Source organism: Aspergillus vadensis (genome assembly GCF_003184925.1).
Source record: "Aspergillus vadensis CBS 113365 unplaced genomic scaffold BO88scaffold_22, whole genome shotgun sequence".
NCBI classification, from domain to species: Eukaryota; Fungi; Ascomycota; class Eurotiomycetes; order Eurotiales; family Aspergillaceae; genus Aspergillus; species Aspergillus vadensis.
This window is the reverse complement of record NW_020292060.1, coordinates 525,069-544,957: the sequence shown is the minus strand read 5'-3', so window position 1 is coordinate 544,957 and position 19,889 is coordinate 525,069. Positions and strand designations below refer to the sequence as shown.

General features: G+C 49.9%; 7 protein-coding genes across 7 annotated transcripts; 2 read left to right on the top strand and 5 right to left on the bottom strand.

Moving 5' to 3' along the window:
• Positions 1-570: 570 nt before the first annotated feature.
• Positions 571-2,224, bottom strand: BO88DRAFT_407129 (Mpv17/PMP22 family protein). Its single transcript, XM_025707341.1, has 4 exons — positions 1,956-2,224; positions 1,677-1,835; positions 1,170-1,478; positions 571-1,113 (listed from the first exon to the last, which is right to left on the bottom strand). Exons 2-4 carry the CDS (start codon positions 1,773-1,775, stop codon positions 964-966), a joined length of 558 nt encoding a protein of 185 aa, XP_025559991.1. The 5' UTR covers positions 1,776-1,835; positions 1,956-2,224; the 3' UTR covers positions 571-963.
• Positions 2,225-2,622: 398 nt separating this feature from the next.
• Positions 2,623-6,553, bottom strand: BO88DRAFT_445813 (uncharacterized protein). The gene is made up of 11 exons (XM_025710238.1): positions 5,978-6,553; positions 5,875-5,925; positions 5,496-5,677; positions 5,014-5,429; positions 4,818-4,821; positions 4,097-4,397; positions 3,553-4,024; positions 3,148-3,493; positions 3,051-3,094; positions 2,865-2,990; positions 2,623-2,800 (listed from the first exon to the last, which is right to left on the bottom strand). Exons 1-11 carry the CDS (start codon positions 6,062-6,064, stop codon positions 2,745-2,747), a joined length of 2,085 nt encoding a protein of 694 aa, XP_025559990.1. The 5' UTR covers positions 6,065-6,553; the 3' UTR covers positions 2,623-2,744.
• A 407-nt stretch (positions 6,554-6,960) lies between these two features.
• Positions 6,961-10,472, top strand: BO88DRAFT_407125 (GTPase-activating protein GYP7). Its single transcript, XM_025707340.1, has 6 exons — positions 6,961-7,035; positions 7,187-7,446; positions 7,512-8,883; positions 8,938-9,200; positions 9,255-9,573; positions 9,639-10,472. The coding sequence occupies exons 2-6, from the start codon at positions 7,291-7,293 to the stop codon at positions 10,016-10,018; spliced, it is 2,490 nt and encodes an 829-aa protein (XP_025559989.1). The 5' UTR covers positions 6,961-7,035; positions 7,187-7,290; the 3' UTR covers positions 10,019-10,472.
• On the bottom strand, positions 10,284-10,990 carry BO88DRAFT_126199 (uncharacterized protein). Its single transcript, XM_025701362.1, has one exon. The coding sequence runs from the start codon at positions 10,899-10,901 to the stop codon at positions 10,548-10,550; it is 354 nt and encodes a 117-aa protein (XP_025559988.1). The 5' UTR covers positions 10,902-10,990; the 3' UTR covers positions 10,284-10,547.
• Positions 10,991-11,079: 89 nt separating this feature from the next.
• BO88DRAFT_346989 (GAS2 domain protein) lies at positions 11,080-13,452 on the bottom strand (the record flags this gene model as incomplete). The annotated part of the gene is made up of 1 exon (XM_025703360.1): positions 11,080-13,452. One exon carries the CDS (start codon positions 13,450-13,452, stop codon positions 11,080-11,082), a length of 2,373 nt encoding a protein of 790 aa, XP_025559987.1.
• Positions 13,453-16,274: 2,822 nt separating this feature from the next.
• On the bottom strand, positions 16,275-17,262 carry BO88DRAFT_126145 (uncharacterized protein). Its single transcript, XM_025701361.1, has one exon. It carries the CDS (start codon positions 17,029-17,031, stop codon positions 16,399-16,401), a length of 633 nt encoding a protein of 210 aa, XP_025559986.1. The 5' UTR covers positions 17,032-17,262; the 3' UTR covers positions 16,275-16,398.
• Positions 17,263-18,211: 949 nt separating this feature from the next.
• Positions 18,212-19,820, top strand: BO88DRAFT_393961 (checkpoint protein HUS1 family protein; the record flags this gene model as incomplete). The annotated part of the gene is made up of 5 exons (XM_025705128.1): positions 18,212-18,254; positions 18,405-18,523; positions 18,581-19,409; positions 19,487-19,563; positions 19,629-19,820. The coding sequence occupies 5 exons, from the start codon at positions 18,212-18,214 to the stop codon at positions 19,653-19,655; spliced, it is 1,095 nt and encodes a 364-aa protein (XP_025559985.1). The 3' UTR covers positions 19,656-19,820.
• Positions 19,821-19,889: the final 69 nt, after the last annotated feature.

Below are 19,889 nucleotides of genomic sequence, written 5' to 3'. Positions count from 1 at the left end.
ACTATTTTCATTACTACGTAATTGCTCGACGAATAAACACCTGGTTACTGGAGAGCATCATGGTTCAAATTGGCGTTGGTTCCATGAGAGTTTGCAGCCATTTGAATCTCGTCTGGATTGAATCTGCGTTTCGGCGTGTCTCGCGAGGCACATAATCGCCTGTCGATAAGAGCCCCATACATGTCACCTGACTATATTCTGACTGACTCCTGTTAAAGACTTCGTAGCAGCGTGATTTCTGGACCTCCCAAATTAACACCAGGAAAGCTGTCTACGCGATGATTGCCTAGATCATCCTAATACTCTCAAGGTGGGTTCGAGTTGCATTACCATGCCGTATCAGGTTACGGTTCAGGAACACCCGCACTGGACCGTACTTTCCTCTATCTACCTGCAAGCGATAACGCCCGTCGCCCAATTAACGGGCTACAGAGGCCATGCCGTGCCATGTGTTGTAGGCTTCCAGCCCCTAAATCAAGGTGGGCCTGCAGCTCAGCTAGGCTTCCCTATTGCAGCTCTCGGGTACTCGGGGGACGGAAAATGGGGGCCAAATGGAACAAACGGGTCGCTCAACAAACCATTCATTAATCTCAACGTTGTCTGATGATCATGCGGAGCATGGTCCGGTAAACTACTTATCTAGCGCAGTGCCGTCATTTCACCTCTGGCCCCTTTTTATCTCTGACTTGATCAGGCTCCTTCCCTTTGCGTGCACTTGTCAGGTCTCTGTCGCCCCCCTGGCGAGCTTACCCAACGCGGTAGGATAAAGTAATGTCTCAACTTTTATATACTAGTGCTCTAAGAAGCACAAGTTGCGAATCTTGAGACTCGGTGTCAAACAAATTGCTAAGCCAACATGAACACCACCCACAAGTCCCAGGACCTCGGCGCCCAACCTAGCTTTCAACATAGACCCGTTAGCCTGGCAATCCAGGAAAGCTCCTCAGATGACCTAATACAGCATCAACCAGACATCAGGCTCAGATAAATGGCCCAGATCACACCAAAAAGACTGCCAACAAGCAGCCGTTTGTCTGTTGGTACAACTGTGAAGTTCAAGATAGAGACAATAGGCCACAGCTTGAATCCCGCGATCAGGATGGGCCAGAAATCCTGGCAATGATGGGTCAGCATCCAACAGTCATAGCAACATAAGCCTAGAAACGAACTTTCTGGATCTGCAGCGTAATGGCATCCCAGCTCTGGCCGCGCAAAAGTCCCATTGTCATGATAAAGGCTACCGTGTTCCAGGCACCGCCGACAATCTGATCGATGACAATCTTCGCCACAGTATTCGCCACATTCAATTTGGGCTTCTGTGCCCCCTTCTTCTCCGTCTTCGGCTTGGGAGCAGAGCTCTCATCATAGCCCGGAAATTTCGCCTCGAGACCCTCAAGCCACAAGAAGGTCAAGGGTGAAATAACAAAGGCACAAGTAGTGAACTGAAACAAGACTTGAGTGTCTAATTCAAAGGGTCTCTATAGGCGTCATAGTATCGGCAATCATGGGATGCACCACCCTCACGAATTGCCAATGAACCGAGTCAATAGTCAGTGAAGCTGTAATCGAACAGCAGTAGCTAATACTCCGCACAAGAGCGAATGAATCACTCATCTCCGGCCCAACATTACTGCCAAACATCTCACATTTACCGAGGAAACATCAAATCAACATACCTCATCCCTATAAGCCCCAATAGCCTGAGCCAGGACATTGGAACCAGCATTAATCAGCGCCGCTTGCAAGGTCGCCCTCGCTATCGGAGGAAAAGCCATGGCCAGATACTAGATACTAGTAAGATAAGCCGACGCGTGTGCCACACAAGTTCGTATAGTCTGCTCCGGCGTCAGCTCGCAACCACGTGGCCGGAAATAACAAAGTCTTTCTCCGTACTGGCCCGAGAGAGATTATGGGCAGCCTGATCGGAGTTATTGTTGGCGATCTTCAGCACTTACTTCGTCCGAATCGTGCCAGGATTCTTAGATCGATCGGTCGGCCCAGAACCGCGTGGTTTTAATTAATTGAGAGCTGGGGGCTAAATGTGTGTTCCTGCGTTAAGAAATTTTGGAAGTTGAGGCTAGAGGTGGAGGAGACTTCCTGGAAAGACTTGTGTCCTTAGGTTTTGGCCTGGAATTAAATATTTTTTAAAGGGTCCGTGGAGTTAAATTGTAGATGGCGGCCCTGATCAACACTACTGAGTATCGGTGAGAGATGGGAAGTGTGGGGTGGGTTTCAAGGGAGAAAAGGGAAGGTTTACACGCTGCCGCTGCCACTGGACCCTTGACAATGATGGTGGGGATCCACATTGACTTTTGGTACGAGCCAGCCAGCCAGGAATGTACATGCGTAGTTCTCTCTACTACTCCGTACTTACTTACTCTTCTGTCATTAATAGTAAGCAGTCCATCCAGCCTTATGTTTTACTCGCATCACTTATACTACTACCTAATTGTCCAATTTCTCCCTTGCGGTCATGATTTCGTAAGAACGTTCGACTAGTACTACTATTTGTTGTGTTCGTTCGGCCAGTAATAATGAAATGAAGTTTTCCCCTCCCCGCCCAGTCTGAAACCGCTGTGTTAGACTAATTAGATGTTATCCCTTGAATCAATCCATAACTTTGTTTTGCATTAAATATCATTGAAACCAATTATGGATAGTTAACTAACTGACTTGATTCGACTGAGTGATACAGCCAACAGAATTCACTAATAAAGCAACAGTAATACCTGTGCAATGCATTCTCACCAAGCGAGACTCTTGCTGTTCCACGTTTCTTGGCAATCTAGGTCTTTGCAGACTGTAGTTTCATTTCAGCACCACAGAAAAAGAAAAGTGATATGGAAGGGACTCAATCAACTAACTTTGTTCAGCCTGCTCGAATCGTGTGTTGCTTCTAGGTCTCCTCGTAGCCGGGAAAATTTCGGCCCCTAGTTGTTTTTCTAATTTGGCGTGGGATTTAATGGCCTCGAGGATCTCACTCTGTGTATCTGGTACATTGTTGGTAAGATTGATGTTTAAATGAGGGATTAGGTTGGGTTGGGGTTTACCTGTGCCAGTTGGGTCTGGTGCTGATGTGATATAGGTGGGGAGCCTAGAGATGTGACTGTTTAGTTCTCCATCTAATTTTCGTGTTTGTAAACGTACGTTGCTGTTCCAGAAGGTGACTCGAACTGGGTTTCTAGTTCTCGGATACTGTTCGACAATTTGTTGAAGAGTGTTTCTGCTGCTGGTGAAGACGCAGGACTACCCATGTCTTTGTGGGTGTATAAGTCAATCCGGACCGCGGTCCTGCTCTCAGATATGGGAATGAAGCTCAGTGAGTACCACAGTACCCCTCCGCGGACGGTATGAATCGTCGTAAAAGGGAAGACTCTAACATCCTCCGAGCGCATTCGTGATGAATTGAACAAGCTCGATAACAGCGTTTTTAATTTTGGCTGTGAGAACTCAGTCTCCAGTTCTGTGTGGTCGATGAATTTCTGCAACCTCACTTATTTCACAAGTCAAATGCACGTTGTCTCAGACAAAGAAGACGGTAGAGAAACTCACAAGCAATCTTCCAATTAAACTGACCTTCCACTGTATGCCCTCCCAGCCACGTAGACTGTCGTCCGATGCCATGTCTGCCCGCAAAGGCATCGAGAGACCTTGTCTGCAATGGCACCATCGTCGGGCATGCGTCCAAATTCACGAATATAAAGCCAGCAGGTGTTGTTGTGGTATGAATTGAGAACAAACTATTCTGAGTCTTGTCAAATCCGGGAACATTGTCAAAGTAAGGCGCCTTAATGAGCTCTCCCTTGGTGTTATAGCTCCAGCCATGGTATCGACATCCAAGGATCATAGAGGAGCCACACTCTTTCCGCGTGACTGTGTATGCTCGATGACGGCAGACGTTATGGAACACTCGCACGACGCCGTCCTTCCCCAGTACCAGGAAAATTGGGATACCGGCCACTTCAAAGGAATGGTAATCGCCGGGTTTGGTGAACCGGTTACGGTGGGCTAGGTAGAGCCATTTCTAATTGAATTTATGTGAGTATCTTGTTTGATTTCGTGGTTTCATAAAGTGAAGTAATATGGTGCAACGTACTTTACTAAAGATTGCCCGTCTTTCGAGTTCAAAGACATCTGAGCCAGTCCACCAGTTTTGTGGAAAATCCGATTCCTTGCAGACAATGTTTTCGTTACCATCGGGAACAGGATCCAGCTCGGTTTCCGTCGGCTTAGCTATACGCAGGAACTTATAACCCCGGAAGAGCGGCTTTGATAAAGATTGAAGAAGGAAAGCTAGCCCCGCTAGCAATAAAACCAAGACCAGGGCCGATAAGGCGGGAGGCAGAGCCGGATACGGTTCTTCCATAGCCATGTTGAAACTGTTTTGTCCGCCATACCTTTCTACAGGGAATCAGTTGTTTTTATGCGCTTACTATCGCACGAAAAGGCATCCCGAGGTTTCAATCAAGCAGTATCAGGAACAGAGCACTGACCCAGTCACCTCCACAGGTTTGCATGATTCCCGCTTCCCCGTCCAGTGAGAGAAGAGGAAGTCTTCAGGTGACCATGCACTTAAGTAACTATATCTACTCCAGGCTAGTATTGACCTTCCAGATATGGTGCTATTTTCCAGTAACTTGCGCATGAATGACGCTTGAAGTATGTGCTGGGCCGATTTTGGCCAAGGGTTTATCTGATGCCACACATCAATAGGAACCATATACAGGGACTATTACAGAGCCAGCCCGTGCAGAAAACTGAAATCAACGCCACTGATAAGATTGATCATGTTACCGAGTCCCGAAACCATGGCTTACACAGCTTTGTCTTATGCAGCTGTTGTGATACGTTGCAAACCCCTCTCCTGAGTATCATCTTTCCCACCTTCCATTTCCCTTTCTCGTCTCTCTGCTGCGTGCTGCTGACACACGAGCTCGAAGACCCGGTCTTGATAATCTACCTTCTGATTAGCTTAATATAATATGGGCAGGTAGGTGGTCTCATGTAACTCACATGACACTCCGCTCTCCTTCTCCGGGTTGAGGATGCCTTCGCTATAGATGCCTTTAGTGAGGTTGCTTTGAGCTTTCTCACACAGTTCATAGTCCTCCATGGCCACTTGCCGAACAAACTTGAAGTATTCGTCGAACTTCTCGCCGGACTCCATATGATAGTAGTCAAACTCCATCCTCGTTACATTCGGGTCATCTGTTGGGCATACTCGGAACGAGGACATTCCTCCACCATACACATTCAGAGTACAATTCGGGAAGAAGTAAAGGAATAGACCATCATCCGGCTTTTCCGGGTCTGCGATATGCTGCGAAAAGTTCTGATGATTGTGCACCGCGTACGAGGTTGGCGGGTAGTATACGGAGAATGACGGGTGGGTGTATTGGCAATGCAGGCATTCCTGGTAGCCGTCGACCCTGTCATGGAAGCTAGGTCAGGGAGACATGATCACTTCCCGAATACGAGGCAAAGGTATCAAGTACATAGTCTTCCAGTTAAAGCGTCCCTCGTATTTGATGCTGTGTCTGTACGGGAGTTTGGTGAAGTTCACCCGTTGGAGTAGTGGCTCCAAATCCGGGAAATACTCATGGAAGCTGGGCGCCTCGTCTGAAAGAGTAGCGAAAACAAGGCCTGTTGGCGTGACGTGATGCTTTAAAGGTCGTTCCTAAGTGCTGATCAGGAACAAGAAGCTCTTTGGACATATTGGGGGATGGAACGCATCCTCAGTCTGATGCAGGTGATGATGCTGAGCTGACCTACACCTTTCGCGCAGATTACTTGGATCTCATCCTGTCCAGGAAATGGACCCTCTCCAGCGCACCGAACAACATATATAGGCTGCTGAGCTATTTCATACTCAACCTTGGCGCCTATGTCACAGAATCTAGTGACGGGTCCGACAAGATACCACGACTGAGAATCTTATCAGTGCTCCAATATCCTTGACGATAGGTTTTGACCATACTTTCAGGAAGACTGCTCTTCTTTCAAGCTGATAGAGAGGCTGGCTGCAATACCAGGAGGCCGGCAAGGTACGCATAAGCTCGGACATTGCTGCGAGTTGGGATTTGCAGTCGACGCAGCTTGGCTACAGACTGTATGAAGCAGCTGTCTAGTATTTATGGATGCCGGTGTCTGAAGGCAATGAACTCTGTCATTCTCAAGTACCTGAAACCATTATCTATTGGATAGCGAATCATTTCCTGAAGAGGGTATAAAATCCCGTGCATTAGTAGCGATGATAGTATAGGCGTGGTCCTTTGTACCAGCGAATGACTGAAGGCCGGCAGGTCAGATGAAACCGGTCCAGACGTAAGGTTGCAGTTCTGTCAGCCAGACACGTAGGAAGGATTGTCCGCATTAGTCCGGTCATTCTCTGCTTGAGATGACTGGAGGTAAGGGAGTGAAGCCGATAACAGTTCTGGGGGTTTGGTATAATCAAGCTAAGAGGGTACTTTTGCAAAGTTTCAGGACTAATCGGGGCTATCAACTTTAATGGTACCAGACGTATTGATAAATGCCTAATCTAGGACTCTTTAGAACTCTTGCCGCATAGAGTGCTGATTTTCTGATATAAGTTATTTCTCCGAGCAGACAACTCATTACTTATAGGCGGTACGTCTATTTTCTCCAAGACTGCTACTAAACGAAGGCAGGTATGCTACCCTCTATTGCCACGCCCGTGGCTCAGTATGAGACAACGCTTTTCATATGTTGGTGCAATTGCGGGTGATCACCGGATTTAAGTCCTCGACTCAAGCTTCTGCAGTACAAAATAGTAGGGGCAACTGAAGGAATACTGCGTGGGCAGCAGGATTCCTTTGCTATTGATTGATTTGATAGCGGATTATCAAATATGATGATAGTTTCGCTGCTGCCTGGGCGATTCAGTCATCGATTTTATCGGTGGCAACAATGGAGGTGCTTAGTAGCAAGGTACTGTTGATTTGCAAATTCAAGCAAGCACCGTATTCCAAGCAGACTGTTTGGTATCCTGTGCAATATAGAAAATTCATTTGCAAGGTAAGTTGAATGAATTCCGTCTCTGGGATGATGAAGGCGATCACATGGAAGCGGTGGACCCCACGATTACGTCGTGACCGGCGGTCGTGACTTGCTTTCTTCTCCGCAATCATCACTTTGCCGACCGGCGCTGACTTTCCGGGCATTCCAGACCAGCTTCAAGGAAATCCAGTTTCACTTTCAGTCTGCATTATGAGCAGGTCCTAATCACTTTAGTCCCTTGAAAAAGTCACTTCTCCGCTTCCTCCCTTCGATATGGCAGGCAACGGAATCCAATATACCCCTCCTCCTTCGCCGCCCTCGCCCACGGCCTCGTACTACGACGTCAGTGACGATGAGGAGGATGAATACAACACCATTTCTCACTCCACCTCACGCAGAGGAGTCAAGCTCTTATTTTCCAAGAGCAAGGTAGGCTTATCTACAAGCTATTAAAAGGAATATCTCGCTGATCCATTCGATTCCGAGCATTGCAGGTCTACGTCCATCCAACTCCTTCCTCGAAAGATAATATCCCCGGATTTATTGCCCTCGTCCAACAAAAGCCCCTCCCCCCTCTTAGAGAGACCACTTCCGGAAACTCCTCATCAGACCTCTCTTCCTACCTGCTAGCATGGGTCCCCGAATCTTCCTTGGGTGATGCATACAGTACCTATGTCAAAGTCGATCTATCCGACGGTTCTTCCCCTCCGCGACAGAAATACCTAGTGCCCGCTCTTCCGACGACAACGACTTATAAAGACCCGATCGGCCTCTACGCATTTGCAGTTCCTCTCTCTGAAATTTACTCACTCCTTGTGCGACCTCCAAGTCTAGGTTGGTGGTTCGGGAGTCTTGTAATCAACACCCGCGCAGGCGACAGTTTCCCCGCGCTATTCTTCCATGACACGGAGTGCGAGTCAACAATCCTGCAGAAGAAAAGGCGAACCAGGGAGAGCTTTGATCCCTTTGGTGAGGACGGAAATGTCTTCTGGGGCGGGGATGAGGTTCTGCGATGGCTTCGGAAATTCGCTGAGGTCCAGCGCTCGGCCGTGGACAATAGTGTATATCTGATCAACCCATCGGATGAAGACCGCATATCGTTTGGACGACCTCTCACTGCAGATGGCTCAACTGTCAAGGCTCAAGATGAACCGGCTGCCGTTGCTCAGGCCAGCGGAAGCGGCCAACGCGATGCTGGGATGGACCCCTTTGTGAAAGCACTCAAGGAGACGAGGTGGAAGGTTCTTGAGCAGCTGAGCAAGATCACAACCTTCACAAGACGTACCGCCAATGAGTTAGCTGACAACCCTCGGATACCCCCACAAGTCCGCCGTCTGATGAGGACTCCTGAAATTCAGACTTTACAGGATGAGTTCGATAGCGCCAGGCTATACTTAGCACGGTGGGCGATGAGCATATCAGAGCAGAGTGAACGCGAAAGAAATCAACGGATATATACTGCTCAAGATGTCCTTAGCATGGAAAACAGTTCTGTTGGAGATTTTGAGATCCTTGACCTTGAGACAGGTACCATGTCTATCCAGGACCGTCGGAAGACACTCACTCTGAAAGAGTGGGAGGGCTTCTTCGACCCAAATACTGGAAGGCTGCATGTAACTGTCGACGAAGTCAAGGAAAGGATATTCCATGGTGGATTGGATCCGAATGATGGCGTCAGGAAAGAGGCATGGCTCTACCTTCTAGGGGTATATCCGTGGGATAGCAGCCACGAGGAGCGACAAGCATTGATGAACTCGAAGCGGGATGAGTACATCCGGCTTAAAGGTGCCTGGTGGGAACGGATGATTGAAGGCAATTCTTCAGCGGAAGAGTATGATTGGTGGAAAGAGCAAAGAAATAGAATAGGTGAGTTTTTCTACAGCCCAAGTACCATATGCCTCTACTTACATATGCGCGCAGAAAAGGATGTCCATCGCACAGACCGTACGATACCCTTGTTTGCTGGAGAAGACATTCCCCACCCAGACCCGGATTCGCCTTTTGCGGATACTGGCACGAATGTGCATCTGGAACAGATGAAGGATATGTTGCTCACATACAATGAATACAACCCGGACCTGGGCTACGTGCAAGGCATGAGTGATCTTCTAGCCCCAATTTATGCTGTCATGCAGGATGATGCAGTTGCATTCTGGGCATTCGTTGGTTTCATGGACAGAATGGTAAGCTCGATGGCAGCCAAAGCTACTTCGTATCATGCTGATGGGTACAAACAGGAACGAAACTTCCTCCGCGATCAATCTGGCATGCGCGTACAACTTCTCACTCTAGACCATCTTGTTCAGCTCATGGATCCTCAACTCTACCTCCACCTCCAATCCGCCGACAGCACAAACTTTTTCTTCTTCTTCCGGATGCTCCTGGTCTGGTACAAGCGCGAATTCGAATGGCCAGACGTGTTGCGTCTGTGGGAAACACTATGGACCGATTACTTGTCCAGCAGCTTCCACCTCTTCATCGCACTTGCCATCCTGGAAAAACACCGGGATGTCATAATGGACCACCTGAAGCAGTTCGACGAAGTCCTGAAGTACAGTAAGTCCAACCAATCACTTCCACAATACCTTATAAGACAAGTCTCTAACATCCGCACCACGCAGTCAACGAACTCTCCAACACAATGGAACTCATCCCTATTCTCACACGCGCCGAATCCCTATTCCACCGCTTCGAACGTGCCGTCCAGGCCATCGACAAGAAAAACAACTTCCCTGCACCTGCCGCCCACCAACGCAAGCCCACACAAGACTCCTCCACCAGCACAAACAACAAAGGCAAATCGCCGCAACGACCCCAAAGCACCGCTTTCAGCAGCGGCGTCAGTGCCGGCCCCAGTTCAGCACCCGACAGTGAAGGAGAAACGAAAGTCGTCTCCCCGGAACTAAGGGAACTGTTTCACAAGGACATCCCATGGGCACGTAAATCGCCTCCGAAACAGCAGCAGCAGCAGGAACAGCCTGCAAAGGGAGAATCCTCGTAGAGTCAGTATACTATCGTGCTCTTATTCTGCTTCTCCAGTCTGGACTAGCGTGGACGCCTATTGTCCAAATCACGAATTATGCCCCGCTTGTTACGTTTCGTTCATTTCTATAACTCCTCATTTTGTATCATGTAATGAAATGATTGACGGATGCTTACTTACTATCTGGATATTGTTTGCTCGTTCGGCTTCGTTTGGTTTGGTTTGGTGGGTATGGTATGGTATGGTGGCGTTCTTTTTCCCTCTCCTTTCTCTTTCTTTGTCGCGTACTGCTACTACTATTTACTTGAACTTTCATCTACTTCCTTACGAGTACTGTTTCACATTGAATGAAACATGAATAGAAGTAGTATCAACAGATTTCATCAAATCCCTCACTATGTACTAAGTATGTAATTAATCAAACAAGCCAGCCAGCCAGTCAGTCCTTCTTTCTATCCAGCAAGAGGACGGACGGACGGACGGACGACACCAACAACAGCGACAACAACAAAAGACCCAAGCCTACCTAAGGGTATCTACATACAAATCAAGGGCTAAATATAATAATAAGTGAAAACACAAACAAGCAGACGCAAGACAGACAGGAGTCAGACGAAAGTAGAATAGAAAATGCGGTCAACCAGGACCGGAAGGCTGAAGAAATCATCTCCCACAATAATTGGGAGGAATGGATGAAGAAAAAAAAAGAAGAAAAAGATATGATAAAACAAGAATGAAACCCGCTGATGCATGCAATGGTGGGGAAAAGATGAAGATAGCATAGCCAAGACACAAGAATGATGTATGTCTTGTTATGAGAAGGTTGAAGGGAAAGAAAAGAAAGAAAGTGAAACATTCGCCCGATAATGCAACCGAAAGAAGATGGAAACGGACAATGCATGCAGCTGTCTAACACTTTTAGTACCCCGTGTGTCCAAACCGAGAAACCCAGGAAAACGGCAAAACGCCAGTACTAGTAGACAATGCAGGTGAGAGGAGGGGCGGAGCGTGTGGGAGAAAGAATGTAGATGGGGTGAGCGTTTGGAAGGATTAAGATTAGGATAGAGGTGTGAGTAGGTTTATCGTTTTGCAAGTCCGCGTAGTGCGACACGTCTGCTAGCACCCGCCATTCCCAGGTCGCTGATACTTCTCGACTTGGGAATGGTTGGAGCCTTGGAAGAAGCAGGCTCCGGGTCTTGGGTTGACAGGCCATAGTTGTATGGCCTGAGGGACGAGCTCCTCCGAGCTTGGCCAAGAACATCTTCAACCCACGCCTCACTCTCCGGGCTGATCGAGACATTTCTCGACCGCGGCTTCGGCCCTGCAAGGCCGAGTGGGATGGAGTGAGAGTTGCTACCTGCAGCAGTGGTGGAAGGAGAATACGATCCGTGACGGAATTCGCTGGCTGAAGAGGCAGCGCCCATGGAGGCATTGGATGAGGCTGATAGTCTTCTGCGAGATGAGACAGTCGACATAGGCGAGTACGAGGCAGTGAGTGAGTCGCCAGCTGCCTGCGCCGCCCGGAACTCGGTTACATCCGACACATTCGAAGTACGTCTGGTCTTGCGCACAGCCAATGAAGAAGACGGCCGATTGCCAATGACAGACCGCGGCCGGGAGGGAGTGCGGCGCCCACTGACGGAGTACGTGGGAGAGGTACGCGTGGACAGTCCCTGGACTTCGACACGAGGGGTATCTGAAACATGCCGGCGTCCATGGTGGATGGCATACTCCCTCAGGTATTCAGCCAGGTCTGCCCACCCACCGCCAACTCGGACCATAACGCGTTCTCCTTTTTCACCCACTGACCGAACAAAAAGCTTGGTCGGGGCAGACTTTCCACCTCGATGCAGGTGGTAGAGCTTCACAGAGCTCTCCTCTGGGGCGTGAGCGTGAGAATACCTCCTGCGCGAGGGCGCAGCTGTCAGGGTCAAGGATGGCGTGGGCGTGCTGCTCCGGGACGGCGTTCCCTGGGGTGATATGGAACGGAATCGTTCCCTAGCCTTCAAGGGAATTGACGTCGCCGCAGACCCTGCATCAAAGTCTTGGCCATCAGCTGACATCAGATGGATCCGAGCAGGAAGGGTCGACAAGATAGAACTAATTTTCTCGTCGAGATGATCTTTGGTTCTTCTCAGCTGCGAGCCTGGAGTGGATGGTCGAGATCCAGCCCTGGAAATAGCTGTAACCGAAGACGTGTCATCGCCAGACCGGGCGTTGGATCTATACGCCCCAATACTCTCGAGACTAGGATGCGAAGTCAACTGTCTCCTCAAGCGGTTGGTGCTTGAGTGTACAGGCGGTTCCGGTTGCAGACCACTACGGTTTGCATTCTTCGGGACGGGGCCCTTCTTGTGCTCCCAGGCCTTGGATAGGACTTTAGCGGTGGTGCCATTGGTGACCGGTCTAGGGCTGCCTTGACTCGGTGCATCCAGAGGCTGGGTTGCTGATCGCTGTGCGCTATCGGAGGGAATGGAGAATTTGCTGATGTGTGCAGGCAACAGTGCCTTTTTCTGGCCCAGCCGTAAATCCGCATACACGTCCGTGGACTTCCTGTTGGAAGCAACGCCATCCAAGTCACTGCCGCTTTCGTCATCGTAATTCATCTCCAACCTTTCGTTGATGAAACGCTGCAATGGAAGACTGAGGTTTCGATTATGCGCGAAATTGGCACGTGGCGATGGCTTTTGGTTATCCAGACGGAGTAAACGATCTTCTCGCAACGTGTGATCGCTCCCAGGTGGTACGGGGTCGGATGACTGGTACCCATCCTGGAATGGTGGAGGAGTCTCAAGCAGCAGAGGCGTTCCATTGGAGGAGGATGTACGGGGCTCGCGAATCTCAGGGCTGGAGACGAGTGATGGATAATCCGAACAAGACGAATCAGTGGACGTGCGCCGGCCTCGAGATTTCTTTTTCTCCTTTTCAAAAGATAAGCGTCCTGGCCGAGACTTCGACAGTTTGATCGGACTCTCTAACGGCTTTTTGGGTGTATTGCCACTATGGGACTCTTCATGCGCGTTGATTGCAGGAAGACTTGGGGGCTGCTCCTCATTGTTGTAGGTTGCCGAGCGGACAGGAGACCCAAGGACAGCATTCGCAGGCACCAATTGACAAGAGTCTTTCCGGCTTCCTGACTGTGCAGCAGGACTATCAGCGGAATCGGTTTGGGCCGCCACACTGACTGGGCTAGCAACTTCACTCTCAATAGGAATAAGCTGCCGTTGCTCGCGGCTTTCAAACACGGGACTAGGGCTGTGAGAATCACTCAAGACCGCTTCCTTATCCGTGGAAAGCTTTTCCTGTTGGCTGAGAGGCGATTGGATTGGACTGGTTCGTCGACGTACGATCACACTACCGGCATCCGATGATGGTGTACCCGGGCTGGCAGGGGTCTGCAATTTCACTTCGGGTGAAGAATGACGAAGTACGTCAGACCCCGACGCCGGCATAACATCGGCGTACTCTTCCTTCTCCAACAATGCAGGCGCATTTGCAGCCTTCTTTGTAGGGTCGGTTGAGACTGCCTCGCGAGCCTGGATATCTAAAGAAGCCCGGGGTGTCACGTCTTCGAGTGGGCTCGGACAGGTTTCGCACAAGCTGACAGACGGCACAGAAGTGATCGCCTGTTGAGGAACAGGCGGCAAGAAGTGATGCTCGGAATCGGGATGATCAGGAGGCGAGTCATTGCATGCGTTCGTCTCAATGCTCGACTCCGGCCCCTCCAGAGGCTGGGTAACCTCCGAAATGACTGGCTGAAGCGCCTGGGTATCATCCGTCAGGGCATCGATCCCTTCTAAGCCGTTGGGAGAGGGAGCAAGGGTTTTGACGGTGGAGCTAGATGCCAAGGGTTCCTGTGGAGAGGCAATGGACACAGTGCTCTGAGCAGGCTTGATCGAAGAGTCCGTCGCATCGGATGTACCGGGGGATGCAAGGTCTTCGACCACATTATGAGTAGCAGGTATGACAGTCGGTTCCGACGCCGTTATTTCCTTATCGTCCTGGGCGTCATTCAAGGGTGACGGCTCGACAGGGCTGCTAACTTCTTCCTCGGCAATAGTCTCCATTGGAAATAGATGGCCAGCCTGTGACACAGGCGCAGACGTATTGAGGGCCAGCTTTTCAGGTTCTCTAATCTCGGGTGGTGCTTGTGTCGGCGCTGTCTCTGGTGCATTGTATTGGGCATCTTTTTGAGCACTGACAATCGACCGGCGCCATTCGTTTTCGACAGTACGTCGTTCGGCTTCCATGACCCATGTTCCGAATTCTGACTCGATAGCCTCTAGTTCATCAATCCAGCTCTCGGGAAGTGAGTCCTCACGTCCTTCCAGCGCATCGAGTACGCGGTCCAATTGTCGACCAGCAGACACAACAGTCAGTTCCAGGGTAGCCCTTTTGGCATGATAGTTAATGCGAGAGTACAAGGGGCCATCTTCGTCAGGAAGAGTGGGCGACTTGATCAAGTCCAAGGCAGAATCCAATTCCGAGCGCGCCAGACGCAATCGCCGGAGCAGTTCGGGTACCTGGCGCAGGACCAACAATCGGACGTCCCAGGTAGACAAGAGACTGTTCAAGCGCGAGAGAAGCGGCAGAGCGCGGAGAATGGTGGCGGTGATGACGGCCGTGAAGTCACTGAGTTGGACATAGCTGAGTGGTGGAGGCACCGATAAGGTGCTATTGGCGGACGAAGGCCGAGACCGGGCTGGAATGTGGGCATTGAGGACGTGCTCTTTAAGCTCATCCACATCCAAGACATCCATACCATCCCGGATCTCCTCAATCCGTTTTTCATGCTGATCTACTACGGCTTTAGGAAGGCTTCCGCAGTACTCCTCCGCGGCAGCGCCTGGAGGGGGAACGAAGCCCTTGCCTAGTTGAATGTCACTCCGTTTCGGCCATTCCCAAGACTGGACTTCTTTGTACCATAGGTTAAGCTTCTGGGCTGCAATGGCTGCGCGGATACCGAGGGCGCGCTCCGCTGGGGAAACCTGGGAGATACTTTTGGAGAGGATATCGTGGGCGGCCTGTTCATTCCGGGGCACGGCATCGGTTGCGGACAGCGCTTGGAGGGTTGATTCGGGGGAGAGGTTGCCGAGTAAGGGATCGAGATTCTGATAGTCCAGCACCGCCGGACGGCCCGGGGATTGGGACCGCGCGGTGGTGGGTAGACGAGTGGGTGGGTGAAGGGGGTTGACGCGACTGCTGGCCATGTCGGGATAGAACGGCAAGCTCCGGGAGAACGACGGCTCCCAGACAAGCGGGTCAGGTCAGTCGCGGAATAATCAATAACGGGTTCTCGGTGATGGGGGTCGAGCTGTAGTATCAAGTGTAAAAGAGAGTGGGTGTAGCTGAAGAGCGAGCATGCTGACGCGATCCCGCCAAAGCTATATAAAGGTGACAGCCAGAAGGTCGGGGGGGTGGGTGGGTGGTGGTGAGATTGGGGATGAGCTGGTTACAATCGCGATCACCGGATGGGAAAGTTGCGGAGGTGCAGTGAATGAATCAGTAGGTAGGTATATGTCGGAGCACCGTGAGCAGACAGGACACCGGGGGAAAAGGCCTGACAAAAGAATGAAGAAAAGGAACTAGGGCGAGAAAAAAGAAAAGTGAGGGAATAAGAACTCTGGAGGAGCAGAGTTTCGGCGGATGATGATAGATCACACTGCAGGGCCTCAAAACGGCTGAGGGGAGCCCAGGGCGAGGGAAAGTTGGGTGGCTGCAGGAAGAGCCCGATAGATAGATAAAAAGAACGAGGGTGGGATGATTAGGATGATCGGAGAGACCAGCTCAGGTATTTGGGCCCAGATGGAAAAAGAGTGACGAGACCAGAAATGGCGACGATGATTCGAAGACGGGGGGATATGCAGAGGTGAGTTGGTGATGGCGTGGACGGAGACGCGCGGGTTTGGCGATGCCAGAAAAAAGGGTGGAGCCGCCGCCAATCGATTAAGGGGGAATTAAGACCAGACCAAGTTACTAAGTATACACTGTTCGCTAACTAACTAACTAACAAACAAACACCAATTACTGAGCTGTGGATTCCCCGTTAAATCAGTCATTTATTTTTATTCTCTTCTTCTTCATTATTATTCTGAATAATTATTATTTTATTTTGTGATCATAATTATGATCATTATTATTATAATAATTATTACATTAATAGGCTACCAGTATTATTACTGTGCTGGCCCTGTGAAATTGGCGACTAATTAGCCTCACCATCTGCCAACTGTACTACTTCCCTTCCCTTTTCTCCCCTTCTTATTCGCGCCTTGTTTTTTTTCTAGACCAACCGGAAGTAATCATCCTTTCCCCTCCCCTCGCAATGCGAAAGCAGAGAATATTCAAAGAAATCTCGATCGATGCAGCATAGTTGGGATCTCATGTATCCATCCATTCTAGGAGGATGCCAGCATTTCCAAATGCACATTTTCCTGTGCGACATCGTACTTACTTACAGAAGGGAAAATCTCCCACCCCCTCCTTAATGTCTCACACACGAGGATCCAGTCCCATGCAGCAGCAAAGGAACAGACACATCTCCCCTCGGAGTTGATGCGGGTCCTTCTGCCCCCAAAAAGATCCGCTGTCTGACCTTTTGTTCTGTGTACGGTCATCAGAATAAATGGCCGTGCCTCGGTTTTAATCCGTGGGAAATCAATTGAATTGACAGTCCATGGGAGTGCGACCCCAAGTGGTCGTGCACGATGAAAATGATAAAATTGACTTCGACCGCTTGTCAATAATCTCTTTCGGTTCTTGCTTCTGATTGCTCGAGCGCAGAGTTTATCATACGGATAGCAGATCAGTGATCGACCCTCCCTTGCATATCGTATCTGGCTGGTTATTGGAATTTGTGAGCGGCCTTTGGGGTCTGACTGTGTCTGTTGTCTCCCTTCCGTGCACTTCCGCCTACCCACGTACCCTAACACACTACCCACTGTGTCTTGCAGCCGTTGAAGTGGTCTTACCTTCTTCGTTCCTCTATATCCGAGGTTAATCGTGTTTGTTCCGCCACTTCTACTGTTCATTGACGTGTAATTTGCTACATTGCTACTCCAGCTGGTTGTCGTCGTGGTAGAACAGATAGCTAGCTACCAGGCGACAAGGCAGCCTTTCCCTTCGTGAGCCTCGACACCTCTCAAGGATCAGGCAAGGATCCTAAAGAAAGGCATAAACAAGATACTATACATAGGTCGGTCCTGCAACAAATACCAGAGCCCCTCAGTGAGTAGGCATTGTAGAGGAACCCAAAAAACAACCCCATTAACAGGGATGCTAACTCATCAATGGAGGAAGATCCTTTGGTGCCTGGACTTCCCTTCCCAAAAGGGAGCAAGGGACGGGCACCCGTTCGTGATCCCTTGAGATGAAAGAACCTAACCATACAGTAGTCCACCATTGTGCCAGTAAGGATGAGACATGTAAGGAAGATGAAGCAATCGAGGAATGCTACGAACCACGTGGGAGACATCCCCATGGAACCATGGATACGACTGTTACTACTTCAGGGGCCATCCCACTAACTCGACAGCCGCAAGGAGGAGTGGGAGAAGATGGTACCTTGCAAGTCCTAGCACACAGATCAAGTCTAGGCCATAGACATTCTATGATTATGAATCCAAAAATAACAAGGTTGGTCCACTGGAAGCTCAGTCTCAGTCCGAGATGGAGTCGATGAGGCGCTGAGCGCCACCCCGAAGTATGCGGAGATATGTCCGTGAGAGATTACTTGCTCACAGCCCGTAGACAGACTTAGTTTGCTTGATGTTTCATCGAAATAACATGGAATCTTCTATGCAGTCGTTATCCTGCTTGCCCTGTTTGTGGCTAGTATACAGGCCACGATGCTTAGGGATCCATTGTATGCCTCGGTAATACCACTTGAGTATGCTGATGGCAATCAATCTTCCGAAGTACCACCCATATAAGTCTCATTGTGTAATCTCAATCATGGAGATTCATATACATAGCTGAATTTCAATCATCGACGTAACGAGTAGTCTGTTTATTCCCGCCGCAATGGCGATCCCCTATTTTGCGCGAAGTTTGGTTCGCGGGTTAGCGGCAAATCCCCACCGGCGCGGCCGATCCCCGAACTTATCATCGATAAGGCACCTCTGCTCGAGTCTCGACCCGTCTCCGGCTTCAAACCGGTGGACTAGCGTAGCATCACATCTCAATCCATGCAACTGATTCCCTGAAATCAAGATGCGTTTTCGAACCCAAATAGCCAACGCGTCTATCTTCTCCAGTAAGTAGCCTTCCCATCGCCTATCCCTTTCACCAAAGCTCCCCCAGTCAAATCAAACCAACCGTGTCTCATCAACCGCCGCCATCACCACCATCCCATACAATTCAAGCAACCCCCCATACTAACTCCACATTCCCCTCTTCTCCCCAGAACTAACCGCCTCCCTCTCCTCCCTGGGAAAGGTATGTTGGATGCGTCTCGAAAAAGACTTCATCCGCTTCACCATCATCCCTGACCAAGGCACACAAGTATGGGCTCAACTCCCGATCGTACGTCTCCCCTCTTCAACTTCCCACTCTTTCAAAACCTAAATTAACAGCCACCAGGACACCATCTTCGAAGAAGAATCCTACATCTGTGAATCCAATACCGGAGCAATCAACCTCGAAATCCCCATCGGCGCTCTCCACCGCGCCCTACGCTCCGCCGTATCCGCCAAACTATCCAACCTGCGACTCACCAAAAAGGGCAACGTACCTCTCCTAGCACTAACTATTCGCGCTACATCATGGACAACGACATCCAATGCCCTCGACATCCCAGAAACAGCAGCAGCAACAGATCACTCCTCATCCACCATCGACAACAGCACCACCACCGCCACCGCCGCCACTGCTAGACCCTCCGGCACCGGCCCCCGAGAACGCGAAACAGTAATCACCCAGGAAATCCCCATCAAGGTACTCCACGAATCCGCCGTGGAAGGACTCCACCAGCCACGGTGTCGAGACCCAGATGTAAATATCCTTCTTCCGAGCTTGATCCAGCTGAAGAGTATCTCGGAGCGGTTTACCAAGCTAGCTACAACGAACTCTCCGAACAAATCATCGGCAGCAACAGCAGGAGGGGCCACTTCAACAACAACACCATCACTATCATCACCGAAGCTAGAACTGTCCGCTAACATGCACGGCTCGCTCAAAGTAGCTGTCGGGACGGATGCGTTCCGGATATCGAGTGTCTGGACGGATCTGTTGAATCCGAGTTTGGATCCCGGGCAGTTGGATGAGGGGAGGGAGTTGGGTCAGTTGCCGAGTGAGCGGATGAGGGAGGTGCCGGCGGATGATGAGGCGGGGTGGGCGAAGGTGAGGATTGATGGGAAAGATTGGAGTCGGATTTTGAGTGTCGGGAGACTAAATCCGAGGGTTGTTGCTTGTAAGGATTCCTTTCTTTTTCTTTCTTTTCCAGTTCCTTTAGCTGGGTAATTGGGGCTAATGATGGGTTGCGCGTAGCGTTTATTAATGAGACGGCTCTGGTGCTGTATGTTTTCCTACCGGGAAGTTGGAATGAGCAGGATTCGTGTCTGACGGTGAGTTACTTATTCATTCTCTTATGGGTTTAGTTTGGAGTGTGTGGCTGACTGGTTTTGTGCAGTATTATATTACTTCTTATGCGGTTTAGATGGAAACACGGGATATACAACATTATATTTATTATGATTATCTTACGAGAATACAGAAGATCAGTGCTCATGCAGGGATGCATGTATGGCAATACGTATATAAAAGTTACCTACTAGGAGTTAGAGTGCCCTGAGTACTACTCTGAAAATAAAACTAGTGAAGCATCGTATTAATTAATCATGCACAAGAGCCATATAGTACACTTGCCACGAGGCATCATGATACCTCCGAC